Genomic DNA, 15639 nt, shown 5'->3' on the forward strand with positions numbered 1-15639 from the left:
CACTTACTTCCAACCAGACCAGAATCCTGCCTGGCCCCTGGCTCTGCTTTCCCCTTCCAGCCTGGCATGCACCAGCACTTGGATGCCCCAGAGGGAAACCCAGATGGCTGACTCCCTGAGCCAGTTTGTGGGCAGTGTCCAGATACCACCAGAGGAGAGGCAGAAGACAGGACCACACAGCCCTAAGTGGTGACACAAAAAATATCTCCAGACATTGTGGCCATACAGGGAGATGGGTGTCAGGACAGTGAGTCATGGGTTTGTGAAAGAAGTCACCCAGACAAAAAGGGGAGGTGGAACTGTATTAGACCCTCAGTGGCACAGCTAGAGTATGAGGCAGTTGGAGAGACTGTTGGAGTTTTCTAAGATACTGCCTTCATGGCAGGATTTATGCACAGGCAGACAGGCAGGAGATAAATCAGTGTTATAGTGTCTTGGTTATTTAGGTCTTACTGGGTGAGACACATGGAGCTTGTATCTGACAATATAGTATTTTGCTAAGGGTTTACACCATGTAACCTTAACCCTAATCCTCAAACCCTAACCCCCTAACCTTAACCCTAACCTTAGCCTTAACCGTAACCATTTTGGTCCTGCTTGGAGGCAATGGTGGCCTTGCTATGGACTCAGCCTGCTCTGTTCTCAGGTCAAAATGACATAGCACTGCCTCCATCCCAGGACAGTGCCCACAGTTGTCAAACATTGTGAGGAGTAAGGACTTGAAATTTAACTTTGTTAAGGAGCCCTGCCCTAAAGACATAACTTCATGGAAGCAAAGGATGGGCATGGTAGGAAGCCTAAAGTCTAGAACTGCTCTGTTGTGGGGCTCATCTACCACTGAGAGAGGAGAAGGGAGTCCCCACACTTGGCCTTGGGTCCTTCCTTCTCTACCTCCTAAGCAGAGCTCAGGCTGGTTGCTAGAGAAATACAGATGGAAGGACTGGAGGGTTCCAGTTGTTCTTGACCACATGTGCAGCATTTTCCCTCTAGTCCCATTGTTTCAGTAAATTAAAGTCATTCATGGCCACTAATACCTGATATGCCAGCTTTATTGATAATCACATACTGTGCAATCCACTCACTTAAGCTTACCATCCAGCGATCTTAAGACGGTTGGAAGAGCAGTCCAGTACCATCACATCTTCCTAGAACACCGTTATCACTTCCAAAAGAAATACCAAAGCCATCCAACCTACTCATTTGCTCCCACCTTCACCCCAAGCTTTCAGTAACCACAAAATTTATTTCTGACTCTAAATATAACTCTGATGCATAAACAGAAGCAGAAAGTGTGTGGTCTTTAAGGGACCGGATTCATTCACTTGGCATGATACTTCTATATTTAATCACAATTGGGTCTTGAGCAGTTCCTAACCTTTCACATACCTGAAAAACATTTTCTTGCATGAATGTTACCATCGCCTTACCCATCACCAGAGGGACATTTTGGTTATTTCTACTTTAGACCTACTGTAAGGAAACTGCTATGAGCATTTACGTACAAACACTTGTGTGTGGACACAGTCTGGATTCTCCTGGATGTGTCCTGAGAGAGAGGGGGGTGGGGAGCTATACATAACCTTTTCATTTATTGTACTGTTGGACTGTTCCACAAGGGTTTGTACAGTAGACTTTGTAACCATGGACACTGTTTTGGGAATGAACCATGAGAATTCTAGCTTGATATGTAATAAGTGGAAACACATGTCTGTCCATTTGGACAACCCTACTCCCAAGGGGCTAGCTCCTACAGCATCTCTGCTGTTACCCCTGGGCTGGTTTCTGTGCCTTTGCTTTAGGCGCATTCAAAGGGTTTTGAATAAATCAGTCAGGGGAGTGGGGTTTGACTGGTTCTGATACTGAAATCTAGTGAATGTAGGCAAGGCTTTTAGGCTCAAAAGATTTCTTGACTGCCTCATCTCCAGGTTCAAGGTCATGTAATGTAGTAGAGGGGGGCTGGAACTTCTTCAAGTATGGAGTCATGATGGACCATGACCAACTAGTTACTCTTCCTTGGAGACTTCCAGAATAATCAAACAGGAACCACTGTTTCCCCAGAGCCATGAGGAGAGTGGTAAATGGGAATTTGTCTCTAGCTACTTTGCCCTTCTTTTCTAGACCACCCAGGGGACCCCCAGAAGTCTCACTGTGGCCAGTGTCATTCCAGGAGAGGAGGAGACAGATTTCAGTAGTGTCTCATGAGTAGCCTCAAGCCACCAGACTGAATTGTCTCTGCCGCTGGAGCCAGGACCTGCTTGGGACGAATGTCTATAGCTTTCATTTGGGCATTGTTGACAAGGATAGTGTGTAATTCATGAGCCCTCTCTATACCCTGAAGACACCTTGCTCTCTGTTCAACTTCAGAATTTTGTAGCTTGCTCAATACAAAGAAATCCCATGGTAGACGGGCTTCAAGAGACTCTCCTCCAAATGAAAGTGTCCTACTTCCTCCTTAGTGCTAGAGAAGGAAGGGACAAAGAAGAGGATGCCTTTGTCACTGGGGGAGATGCCTCCTTTGTGTGTGTGTGTGTGTGTGTGTGTGTGTGTGTGTGTGTGTGCAAATGTGAATGTATTTTGCTGCAGGGAGTGTTGAATTTCTTTTATTTTTTCCTGGTCAAAAACAGATTATAAACCGGGCCTGGTGGTTTTATGTTTATAATCTGAGGTACTTGGAAGCTCAATCTGAACAATTTCCTGAAGTGCTGTATCAAAAAAACAAAAAGTAAGAGCCCGGAGAGATGACTCAGTGGTTAAGAGCACTGGCTGCTCTTCCCGAGAACCCAAGTTTGACTGACTGCACCCACATGGTGGTTCACAACCATCTCTAACTCTAGTGCTAAGGGATCCAAACACTGCTCTGGCCTCCAGGGGCATCAGGCACATATGTGGTGCACTGATGCACAGGCAGGAAACATCAAAGTTTTGTCTTTGGAGGGAAACGTCTTCATTCGCTCTAGATGCTCGCCTCTGAACTGAAGTTTCTATTTATGCTCATGCTGAACCAGACGATATCTTGGAGGAGACAGAATCCACTCCTTGTCACTCACATTTGTGTTGCTTTCTAATTGCCAGGACTCAGTGTTTGATGGACAACTTCAGTTTTTCAATGAATACCCAGGGTCACAAAAACAACCCAGCCCGTTGGGGCAAGTCCATTGTTGAGAACTAACGATGGTGGTAGCTAAAACTTAAGAGCTTCTGGAAATAAGGAAGCCTCCGCCACAGGGTCTCATCTTGGAAACACTGGAGAGACTTAGCAGGAGCCAAGGAGCTCAAAAGAACAGCAGAGGGGGAAGGAGCCGGGGGTACACCGTGCAGGAGACATGAAGAACAGTACACTTGCACCTGCTCAGGACTGGGCAGAGCTTCAATGTGGGCAGCAAGCAGGCCTTTGCTTGCGACCCTTGAAGAGATCCTCTTCCGGCAGCCAGTAGATTTTAATGGCGTCACTCGGGTGGATTCCCTTTGATACAAAATCCTGGTTCATGAGCATCAGGTCTCCAGGAAAGCCAGTGATAGGGAAGAGGTTTCTGTTTGTGAGGCCCGTGATCCGCCTCTCCGGTCTCTTCACTGGGAGGAAGGTTTTCCGATCATTCCGATGGCATACTACACAACTTTTGGTTTCTTCAGACTTGAAAGCCACATTCAGTATGACTTCTCGTTTATTTGTGGGTTCAAACTTGGCCTCCCCTTTCTCCCCCCGATTGGCTTTATCATTGCTATCCGTGTCATCATCCTCTCCCTCTTCACTGAACTTGTCTGTTTTGGGGGACAGCCTTCCAATATCTGTAGAAGACTGCTTGTTTTCCAGGGCTCGTGCCAGCTGCATTCTTTTGATGTGTTTCTTGATGCCTGTCACCTCTCGGTGCGGCGTTTGGAACTCTTCAGCAGGCACAGACACCTTCGCTGTCCATATTTTTTCTGGGGGTCCACACACAGCGTAAGAGGAGGGGTCTCTTCCCAACTCTATGGCCCTTTTGTAGTCTGCAGACTGCTTCTGGAGTTCCCTCAGCATCCTCCACTCCTTGTATTGTTTCTCAACCAAAAATCTTCTTGCTGCTCTGGTATGAACGCCACCGAGATGCTGGAGATAGAAAAAGGATGGTTAAAAATCTCATTGGAAATGTAGATGAAGAAAATACCTAATTAAAAAAATAAATTACAAAAAAAATCTCAATACCTAGAGGTAGGCAGCCCCAGCAATGAGAATTAGCTAATGCCTGGTTCTCCCTTTGCTGCTAAGAGCATTCGATGTTGGGAATTAAAGACACTACTAATGATGGCGGTAGCTAAAACTCAAGAGCTTCCGGAAATAAGGAAGCCTTGGGTTCAAAGCTTGGCTCTCCTTTTGTCCTTTACAAATTTAGAGTACAGAGGGCATCATCATTAGCACAGGAACCAAGGCCAGGCAAAAGACCAGAAGGCTCATCCTATCAGTGACCCACTTTCTGTTTCAGACAGACCCCACCTCCTAAAGGTTCCATAACTTCTCAAAACTTTGACACTTACTAGAGACCATACGTTGAAACACACAGGCTCGTGGGGGCACACCACACACTCAAGCACAGCACAGTGCCTGGAAGAAGAGCTGAGGGTCCCACAGCTTCATCTTTATTCTATGTTTGCAGCTGACACTTTTTTTAAAAATTAATTAATTCATTTATTTTTTGCACTCTATATTTTATTCCTCCCCCCCCCATCCACCCTCTGACTGTTCCACATCCCATACCTCCTCCCTACCCCCCTGTTTCCATGAGGATGTCCCCACCCACCATTCTACCTGACCTCTAAACTCCCTGGGGCCTCCAGTCTCTTGAGGGTTAGGTGCGTTATCCCTGAATGAACACAGACCTGGCAGTCCTCTGCTGTAGGTGTGTTGGGGGCCTCATATCAGATGGTGTATGCTGCCTGGTTGGTGGTTCAGTGTTTGAGAGACCTTGGGGGTCCAGATTAATTGAGACTGTTGGTCCTCCTACAGAGTTGCCTTTCTCCACAGTTCCTTCCCTAATTCTACAACAGGGGTTAGTTGCTTTTCTTCATTGGTTGGGAGCAAATATCTGCATCTGACTCTTTCAGCTGCTTGTTGAGTCTTCTGGATTACCGTCATGCTAAGTCCCTTTTTGTGAGTGCTCCATAGCTTCAGTAATAGTGACTGGCCTTGGGACCTCCCCTTGAGCTGGATCCTACTTTGGGCCTGTTGCTGGACCTTCTTTTCCTCAGGCTCATCTTCATTTCCATCCCTGCAGTTCTTTCAGACAGGGACAATTATGGGTCAGAATTGTGACTATGGGATGGCCCTCCTCTCCCTCATTTGATGCCCTGTCTTCTTGCTGGAGATGGGTACTATAAGTTCCCTCTCCCTACTGTCAGGCATTTCATCTAAGGACCCTTTGAGTCCTGAGAGTCTTTCACCTCCCAGGTCTCTGATGCATTCTGGAGGGTCCCCTCAGCCTCCTATCTCCAGAGGTTGCCTGTTTCCATTCTTTGCTGGCCTTCTGCTGACTTTCAGGGCTCTAGTCCTTTTTCCTCACCTGATACCAGATCAGATTCCCCTTTCCCCCCACTCTCCCGCTGTCCACTTTCCCTCCCTCCCTCCCTCCCTCCCTTCCTCCCTCCCTCCCTCCCCACTTGTGATTGTTTTCTTCTCTCTCCCAAGTGGGTCTGAGGCATTTTCATTTGGACACTTCACCTTGTTGACCTTTTTGAGTTCTGTGGACTGTATCTTGGACATTCTGTACTTTTTTTTTTTTTTTTTTTGGCTAACATCCACTTATTAGTGACTACATGCCATGCATGTCCTTTTGGGTCTGAGTTACCTCACTCAGGATGATATTTTCTAGTTCCATCCATTTGCCTGCAAAACTCAGGATGTCTTCATGCTTAATAGCTGAGTAGTATTCCATTGTGTAAATGAACCACATTTTCTGTATCCATTCTTCTGTTATGGGACATCTGGGTTGTTTCCAGCTTCTGGCTATCACAAATAAGGCCGCTATGAACATAGTGGAACATGTGCCCTGTGGCATGGTGGGACATCTTTTGGGTATATTTTCAAGAGTGGTATCGCTGGGTCTTCAGGTAGATCTATTTCCAATTTTCTGAGGAACCTCCAGATTGATTTCCAGAGTGGTTGTACCAGTTTGCAATTTCACCAGCAATGGAGGAGTGTTCCTCTTTCTCCACATCCTCTCCAATATGTGTTGTCACCTGTGGTTTTGATCTTAGCCATTCTGATTGGTGTAAGGTGGAATCTTAGGATCATTTTGATTTGCATTTCTCTGATCACTAAGGGACTTTGAACATTTCTTTAGGTGCTTCTCAGCCATTCTAGATTCCTCAGTTGTGAAATCGGTTTAGTTCTATACCCCATTATTTGATTGGGTTGCTTGTTTTTTTAAAAATTAATTAATTAATTAATTAATTTTGTGATTAGCTTCTTGGGGTTGGTGAAGTTTTTTTTTCCCTAATCTGTAGGTTGCCGGTTTGTCTATTGACTATGTCCTTTGCCTTACAGAAGCTTTCCAGTTTCATGAGGTCCCATTTATCAATTATTGGTCTTAGAGCATGAGACATTGGAGTTCTGTTAAGGAAATTTCCCCTAAGCCCATGAATTCAAGGCCCTTTCCCACTTTTTCTTCTATTTGATTCAGCGTATCTGGTTTTATGTTGAGGTCCTTTATCCACTTGGACTTGAGCTTTGTGGAAGGTGAAAATATGGGTCTATTTTCATTTTTCCACATACAGACAGCCACTTAGACCAGCACCATTTATTGAAGATGCTTTCTTTTTTCCACTGTATAATTTTGGCTTCTTTGTCAAAGATCAAGTGTCCATAAGTGTGTAGTTTTATTTCTGGGTCTTCAATTCTATTCCATTGATCAACGTGTCTGTCTCTGTACCACTACCATGCAGTTTTTATCACTATTGCTCTGTAGTAAAGCTTGAGGTCAGGGTGGTGATTCCCCCAGCTGTTCTTTGTTTGTTTGTTTTGTTCTTTTTTTTTTTTTTTTGAGACAGGGTTTCTCTGTGTAGCCTTGGCTGTCCCAGAACTCACTTTGTAGACCAGGCTGGCCTTGAACTAAGAAATCTGCCTGCCTCTGCTTCCCAAGTGCTGGAATTAAAGGCGTGTGCCACCACCTCCCGGCCCAGCTGTTCTTTTATTGTTTAGAATTGTTTTCACTATTCTGGGTTTTTTTCCTTTCCAGATGAATTTGAGAATTGCTCTTTCCATGTCTTTGAAGAATTGTGTTGGGATTTTGATGGGGATTGCATTGAATCTATAAATTGCCTTTGGTAGGATGGCCATTTTTACTATGTTAATTCTGCCAATCAATGAGCATGAAAGATCTCTCCATTTTCTGAGATCTTCTTCTGTGTCTTTCTTGAGAGACTTGAAGTTATTGTCATACAGGTCTTTCACTTGTTTGGTTAGTTACCCCAAGATATTTTATATTATTTGTGGCTATTGGGAAGGGAATTTTTCTGCAATTTCTTTCTCAGCCTGTTTATCCTTTGTATAAAGGAAGGCTATTGATTTATTTGAGTTAATTTTATATCTGGCAACTTTGCTGAAGTTGTTTATCAACTGGAGAAGTTCTCTGGTAGAATTTTTGGGGTTGCTTATGTATAGTATCATGCCATCTGCAAATAGTGATACCTTTATTTCTTCTTTGCCAATTTGTATCCCCTTGATCTCTCTTTGTTGTCTTATTCTCCTAGCTAGCACTTCGAGTACTATATTGAATAGATATGGAGAGAGTGGGCATTTTTGTTTTGTCCCCAATTTCAGTGGGATTGCTTCAAGTATGTCTCCATTTAATTTGATATTGGCTGTTGGTTTGCAGTAAATTGCTTTTATTATGTCTAGGTATGGGCCTTGAATTCCTGATCTCTCCAATACTTTTAACATGAAGGGGTGTTGGATTTTGTCAAATGCTTTTTCTGCATCTAAGGAGATGATCATGTGATTTTTAAAAAATATATAAATGTACTTATATTATTATTTATTATTTTTTCTTTTTTTAATTGGGTATTTATTTCATTTACATTTCCAATGCTATCCCAAAAGTCTCCCACACACTCCCCCACCCACTCTTCTACCCACCCACTCCCACTTCTTGGCCCTGGCGTTCCCCTGTACTGAGGCATATAAAGTTTGTACGACTAATGGGCCTCTCTTTCCACTGATGGCCGACTAGGCCATCTTCTGATTCATATGCAGCTAGAGACACGAGCTCCGGGGCAAAGTTTGGAGCTGAGACAAAAGGATGGACCATCTAGAGACTGCCATATCCCGGGAGCCATCCCATAATCAGCTTCCAAACACTGACACCATTGCATACACTAGCAAGATTTTGCTGAAAGGACCCACATATGGCTGTGTCTTGTGAGACTATGCCGGGGCCTGGTAAACACAGAAGTAGATGCTCACAGTCAGCTATTGGATGGATCACAGGGCCCCCAATGGAGGAGGTAGAGAAAGTACCCAAGGAGCTGAAGGGATCTGCAATCCTATAGGTGGAACAACAATATGATCATGTGATTTTTTTCCTTTGAGTTTTCCATTTCCAGGTTTGCCTCCATTTGTGTTTTCTTTATTGTTTCTACTTCCACTTTTAGGTCTTGGATGGCTTTATTCAATTCCTTCACCAGTTTACCTGTGTTTTCCTGTATTTCTTTCAGTGAGCTATTGATATCTTCCTTAAAGGACTCTCTTATCTTCACGAGATAGGATTTTAGGTCAGCTTCCTGATTTTCAGGTGTGTTATTTTATTCAGGGCTTGCTGTAGTGGGAGAACTGGGTTCTGATGATGCCCACATATAATGGCTTCTGTTGCTTATGGTCTTGCATTTGCCTTTCACCATCTGGATATCCCTAGTGTTTGTTGGTCTGGTTGACTGTCTGGAGTTTACCTCTTTTGTTCCTGGGTTGCTTCAAGTCTCCCAGTAGGCCTTCAGCCTTCGCTGTAGCAAGCCACCTGTGGGGTCTTCCAACTGGGGGCTCTTCATAGGGGCAGAGAAACTGCTGATCTGTTGCCCTGGCTGCAGTAGATCTCCTGGGAGGCCTTCAGACTGTTGGGTCTTCAGTGGAGCAGTCAAGCTGCTGTTTAACTGCTCTGAGTACAGCTGATCCTCAACTGCTCTGAGTTTAGCAGGTCCTCTATGATGGGTCAGGATATGGTGTTTTCCCTGGAGCAGACCAGCTAAGAGTTTACTCCAGCAGAAAAGCCATCTTTGCTTTTTCATTTTTTGATTATTATTGGTTTTATTTTTTATTTTGAATTTTTGATTATGTTTTAAAAGATTAATTTGTTTTTAATTATGTATATTTGTGTGTGGGGGTATGTGCATGTGTGTGCAGGTGACTGTGGAGGCTGGAAGAGGGTGTTCCTGGAGGTACAGTTGTGGGCGATTGTGGGTTACCTGACTTGGGTCCTGGGAACTGAGCTCTGCAACAGCAGTGTGGGCTCTCTCTGCAGGTCCCGGCTTTTAGTGTTTGACAGTTTAATAGATGATATAATGAGCATTTCACCCATTACATGCTCTTATATCCCTCTCAGTGCCACCAAACTTTTTGCATACAAGTCCTTTCCTTTCCAGCTTTCATGGCTTCTCTCTTCTCTTCTCTTCTCTTCTCTTCTCTTCTCTTCTCTTCTCTTCTCTTCTCTTCTCTTCTCTTCTCTTCTCTTCTCTTCTCTTCTCTCCTCTCCTCTCCTCTCCTCTCCTCTTCTCTTCTCTCTCTCTCCCCTCCTCTCTCTGCCCTCTCTCTCCTTTATTTTCTTCCACTTTCCCTCTTTCTCTTTTCTTTGTGTATTTTGTTTTGTGACCCCCCCAACTTTAATTCATGTTATTTCTGGCTCACAAGCAACTCACTAGTGGTTATACCACTGAAGTAATGAATGACTCCTTCTCCACCCCAATCCCTGTCTCTGCCTCATCCCCCAACATTAACAGTTTAGGGAGGACTAATGTCTTGTGAGCCTCTCCCCCACTATGATTGAATGTTGATGGGCACCATCTTGGGCAGATCTTTGTGTGGTATTAAAAGGCCAAGTATTAAGACACATGAGTTTGTGGGGGACATGTCACACTCAAAGTACAGCATAATACCAGGTAAGAAATATTTAAGAAATGGCAGTTTCATAATTTATTTCCATTTACAGTTATATTTCTCTCTCTCTCTCTCGTTTCTCTCGTGTTTGGTGTGTGTGTGTGTGTGTGTGTGTGTGTGTGTGTGTGTGTGTTGCTTACATGCAGAAGAGGATGCACAGCCTGTGCATATACACTCAGGATCCAGAAGAGGACATTAAGTATCTTCCTTGCCCCATCACTTATCTCCATATCCCTTTGAGACATATTCTCTCACTGAACTAGAAGCTTGCCATTTTGTATAGGCTACCTGGCCAGCAAGCTCCAGGGTCCACCTGTCTCGGCCCCCCAGGGCACACATGCAGTCATGCCTGGCACTTTTATATAGTTGCAAAGGACTCAATATCAGGCCTTCATGCTTGTACTGCAAGTGTACTCATCCCCCCGAGCCATTTTTCCAAGCCCTGCTTATGGCTGTACTTGTGATTGGGACATTCAGAGACTGAGATCCAGCCGATGTGAGCTGTTGTGGAAAGGCCTGCTTTTGTGAATTTTTAAACCTAGGATCCCCTGCCTCTGTAAGAAGACTCCAGGGGAATTATTGTCCATGCAAACTTGAGGGCACTCACTTGAATTTCTTGTTCCATTGGGGAGTATTTTCCAAGGGCAATGCGTGGATCTGATTTGTAGAATGCCGTCCATATCCTAGAAGGCAAGGACAAGGAGTTAGAGCTCTAAAAAGAGCCTTTCTAGTCTCTTCTCATGGTGAGAAGGTCACAGATGGTCATTCTACATTAACTAGGTTGAGGCTGCACAGGAAAGGACTGGCTACCCAAGTCATACTCACCCCAAAGGTGATGGAGTACAGAGGTCCTCTTTGTGGTGTGGGAAATCTTGAACTACCCAGGGATGGTTGTCACTGCAGATCCTGGATGGCTTTCTACTATTTTGCTCTCCCTCGGCTGGGGTCCCTTCCTGAGCCTTTGGATATCCACATCTCTGGCTTTTATACTGCTGAAAGTGGTTTTCCCACTCCTTAATCATGCTCCGGCAATAGGTTAGGGCAGGAGGTGTTACTGTCCGGAGTTTGTATCTGAGACAGTTTAATGGGAGCTCAAGACACAGTTAAAAGCACTTACTGTGTCATAACTGGCTTAGCCAAGGCCTCATTGTGAAGTCTGCACCTAAGGGTTAGATGACCCTTGGAGTGAAACAGGCAGCAGACTGGAGCCCAGGAAGAGACTGGGCAGAGTGTGGCTGGGAGCCTGTACAGCTGCTCAGTTATAGGATGAAGAAGAGGACTTTGCACTGGTACCTATTGAAGGTGGGGTTTTTAGGAGGGGAGGGGAATTGTTTTTTCTTGTTATTTTCACAATACCACATAGATTTTCTTTCCATATTTTTGGTTAAATAAATTATGAATATTTACTTCTGTTCTTTTTTTAATGATTTTAGAGCTTTATTATAGAAAGGCAGGGGGAAAGAGAAAAGTAAAAGAGAGAGACCAGCCATGGCCAAGAGGAGAGAAGGGGGAAAGAGAAAGAGAGAAGAAAGGCTAGAGAGTAAGAGAGTGAGAGGAGAGAAGAGAATAGAGAGGAGAGTAAGGGGAGTTAGAGGAGCAAGAGCTACTTCTGTTCTTAACATATCTTTCTATTATTAATTTTTAAATTTTGTGTATATGCATGTGTGCCAGAGTGTTTGTATGGGTGTCACATGCATGCAATGCCTGTAGAAGTCAGAAGAAGGTAACAGATCCCCTGAGAGGGAGTTAGAGATGGTTGTGAGCTGCCATGTGGATGCAGGAAAGAGAACCTGGATCCTCCTCTGCAAGAGTAGCAAGTGTTCTTAGCCACTGAGCCATCCAGCCCTACCTTTTGACTTCCTTAAAGTGAATGGCAGTTCCTATATTTATGTCAGGCACACTCTAATTATTGATATAAAGCTTTCCTTGCACTGTGAAAGAAACTGTCACCTATCCAAAGCAGGAATGATACATTCATATGCATGTAGTTAGCTCTAGGATAATAATTATCATTCTCTCCTCTCATTTTACACTTCTTTTAAGTATATATTTTTATTAGATATTTTCTTCATTTACATTTCAAATGCTATCCCCTTTCCTAGTTTCCTCTCTGAAAGTCCCCTATACCCTCCCCCTGCCCTGCTCCCCAACCCACCCACTCCCGCTTCCTGACCCTGGCATTCCCCTGTACTGAGGCATATAATCTTGGCAAGACCAAGGGCCTCTCCTCCCATTGATGGCCGACTAGGCCATCCTCTGCTACATATGCAACTAGAGACAAAAGCTCTGGGGGGGGGTACTGGTTTAAGTATATTTTAAAGTTATTTTATAATGGCTGTTAAGATGTATATGTGTTTATGACCAAGCCAAAGGACTCTCTCCTCTGTATCCACAGTTGTTCCTGAAGCCACTGGCCTGAGCCCGACTCCCTCTGGTAGATCTTGTAGTTTATGTCAATTACTCTTCTCATTACTACAACAAAGCACAGAAGAAATTTGAGAGAAGAGGGGTTTCTTTTGGCTCACAGTTTTATCACAGCAAGAAAGGCTTGGTGGAGTAGTCCAGTCCAGGGTGGTGGGAACTCTTTGCTGTTGCAATTTCTCAGATCAGGAAGTAGGGGGTTCAGGCTGGAGCCAGGATATAGATATCACCAAGTCCCAGCCCTGGCAACTGACTTCTTCTATCTAGGTCACACTCCCAGAGTTTCTATAACCTCCCTAAACACCACCACTGATAGCATCACACCTCGGGCCTGCGTGTTCAAACACGTGAGACTATGAGGGGCATTTCACATCCAAACGATTAAAGGCTGATCCCAAGGCACACCTGCCATATCAGAGACTAAGCAATAGGTTCCTGAAACCCGGGGTTCCCATTCTGACATTGATTCATACACAAATACGATTTTACATAAGATTTCTTGCCAGCCTTGCCCTGATGGGTTCAGTGGAGACATTGTCCCTCACCTTCTTCTCAAAGGCACCTGTGAGAGTCTCTGTGGTGTTTTGGGTGGGATATTCCCTGTATTCTTAAGCATCTGAATACAGTGTCACATTTACTGGCAGTGTTGGGGGAGGATTAGGAGGTGTGGCCTTGCTAGAAGAAGTGTATCACTGAGGGCAGGCTTCTGGGTTTCAAAAGCTATGCTCCATCTTCCTCAGCTTACTATCTCTCTACCTGCTGCATGTGGTATGAGATGTGAACTCTCAGCTGCTCCTGCTGTCACGCCAGCCTGCTGTCATGCTTTCCCACCATCTGGAGATGGACTCTGATTCCTCTGGAATGTAAGCCCCCAATAAACCCTTTCGATTATAAGTTGTCTTAGTTGTGGGGTTTCATTACACCAATAGGAAAATAATGTAGTCTTCCTTTGATTTCTTGTGCTTCTAAGATCCAGCACAAGGCATGAGTAATGCCTTCCTGAAGTATAGGCAGGCATTGTGATGGCTAGTTTTCCATCCAGCTGACACAGGCTAGAGTTGTTTAAGAGGAGAGAGCCTCAATTGAGAAAATGCCTCCATAAAATGGGTCTGTAGATATTGATGATACTCTGTTATGCTTGCACACAGGAGCGTAGCATAGCTGTCCTTGGAGATGCTCCACCCAGCAGCTGACTGAAACTGATGCATAGACATATAGTCAAGCATTAGAGGGGGCTTAGTAAGTCTTGTGGAAGAGGTGGGGGAAGGATTGAGGAACCTGGAAGGGGAAAGGGACTCCACAAGAATATCAACAGAGTCAACTAATCTGGACTCTTGGGGGCTCTCAGAGACTGAACCACCATTTAAAGAGCATACATGGGCTGGACTGAGTGCCCGCCCCACCTATGTAGAAATATGCAGCTTTGTCTTCATGTGGGGGGAGGCAACAACTGGAGGGAGGCTGTCCCTGACCTTGTTGCCTGCCTGTAACTCCTGTTTTCCCTAACTCGGCTGCCTTGTCTGGTCTCAGTGGGAGAGGATGCACCTAGTACTGCAGTGACTTGATGTGCCAGTGTGGGTTGGTTTGGGGGCCTCCCCATTCTCAGAGAAGAAGGAGAAGAGGAGGCTATGTGAAGGGGAGACTATGGGGGGAAGGGGAGGACTTTGATAGGTATGTAAAGTAAAAAAAAAATGGGGCTGTAGGCAAGCCTATAAGACATTTCCTTAATTCATGATTGATGTGGGAGGGCTCACCTAATTGTGGGTGGGACCATACCTAGACTAGTGGTCCTGGGTTCTGTAAGAAAGCAGGCTAAGCAAGCCATGAGAAGGAAGCCAATAAGCAGCACCCTCTTTATGGCCCCCAGGTTTCTGCCCCCAGTTTTCTGACCTGCTTGAGTCCCTGTCCTGACTTCCTTCGATGATGGACTATGAGGTGGGTGTGTAAGCCTGTCCTTCTCAGCTTGCTTCTGGTCATGGTGTTGCATCATAGCAATGATGACCCTAACTAGAACACATGAGTTCCTGGATCAAGAGACTTGAGAAGGCAAATATTCATCTTCAAATTAGGGCCAGTGTCTTAGTTTCTTTTCCCATTTCTGTGATAAAATACTCAAAAACAGTTTAAAGGAGAAAGGGTTCATTATAGCTCATAATTCAAGGTATAGTCTATCATGGTGGGGAAGAAAGGCAGCAGGGGCTTTAAGCAGCTGGGCATATGCCATTCAGAGTCAGAAAGAAGAGAGCATATAAATGCAAAGGTGTTTCTCAGTTTCTGTTCTCCGGCTACAAAGTCCAGGATCCCACCCAAGGGATGATGATGGCCATAGTGGGTTGTGTCACTGCTCCCGAGGCAGGGGGACCAAGGAGGATGGAGCTGATAAATGAGGCAGACAAGAGTTCCCTGCAACAGCCAACATTATTCAGAGCAACAGATTACTTGTGTTGTCAGGATTAAGGGAGTTCGTATGGTTAATGTTCACATGAGTTCAAGCTGTTTACCATAATAAAGACAAACCTTGTGTAATGTGGCAAAAAACCATGTTTTTCCACAGAGGCACACAAAGGATAGTTTAAACATTCAACCAGATAACAGAATAACAGCAGCGAGCCGAAATGAGCAACCTGAAGTAAACCCACTCTTATCCAAGACACCTGGGAGGAGCACACAACCACATTCCAAGAACAGTCTGGTGTTTTGAAGAAATGGAGGTCACAAGACTCTTGTCCTGTTTTCTTGGAGTGCTCTCATAAGCACTCAGAAGTCTCTTCACCAGACTCCATTCCTGGACCATATTCCTAGTGGGTAGGTCTTCCTCCCGCTATGCCCAGAGGCCCACATTCCAAGTAATTTTGATTCTGTCAAGCTGGTAATTACCACTAACCACTGCAGTTAATAAAGGAACAGTTTAAGAACCCAACGCTCCCCCTAAACATGTTACTAGATGTCTGATGGTTGAAAGCTCTGTGGATTTTGAGAAAAGGTAATCATGATAAAGATGTGTTTTAGAACGGTGGGAAGGCATGTGTGTGCTAACAATAGTTCTCTGAGTGAAGCTACTGTGTTTGACCATAAAAATTGGAGTCCATTTAATTTGAATTTTAGAT

The 15639-nt window shown here is 44.7% G+C and overlaps 1 protein-coding gene and 1 long non-coding RNA gene across 2 annotated transcripts; one reads left to right on the plus strand and one right to left on the minus strand.

Moving 5' to 3' along the window:
* Positions 1 to 3218: 3218 nt before the first annotated feature.
* On the minus strand, positions 3219 to 11155 carry 4933402N03Rik (RIKEN cDNA 4933402N03 gene). Its single transcript, NM_173409.4, has 3 exons — positions 10937 to 11155; positions 10719 to 10794; positions 3219 to 4084 (listed from the first exon to the last, which is right to left on the minus strand). The coding sequence occupies exons 1-3, from the start codon at positions 11131 to 11133 to the stop codon at positions 3368 to 3370; spliced, it is 990 nt and encodes a 329-aa protein (NP_775585.1). The 5' UTR covers positions 11134 to 11155; the 3' UTR covers positions 3219 to 3367.
* Positions 11156 to 11310: 155 nt separating this feature from the next.
* 1700029B22Rik (RIKEN cDNA 1700029B22 gene) lies at positions 11311 to 15450 on the plus strand. The gene is made up of 5 exons (NR_040531.1): positions 11311 to 11413; positions 12507 to 12545; positions 13273 to 13395; positions 14400 to 14467; positions 15087 to 15450. It is a non-coding gene; the product is annotated as an RIKEN cDNA 1700029B22 gene (long non-coding RNA).
* Positions 15451 to 15639: the final 189 nt, after the last annotated feature.

This window comes from Mus musculus, chromosome 7 (assembly GCF_000001635.26).
Source record: "Mus musculus strain C57BL/6J chromosome 7, GRCm38.p6 C57BL/6J".
Taxonomy (NCBI): Eukaryota; Metazoa; Chordata; class Mammalia; order Rodentia; family Muridae; genus Mus; species Mus musculus.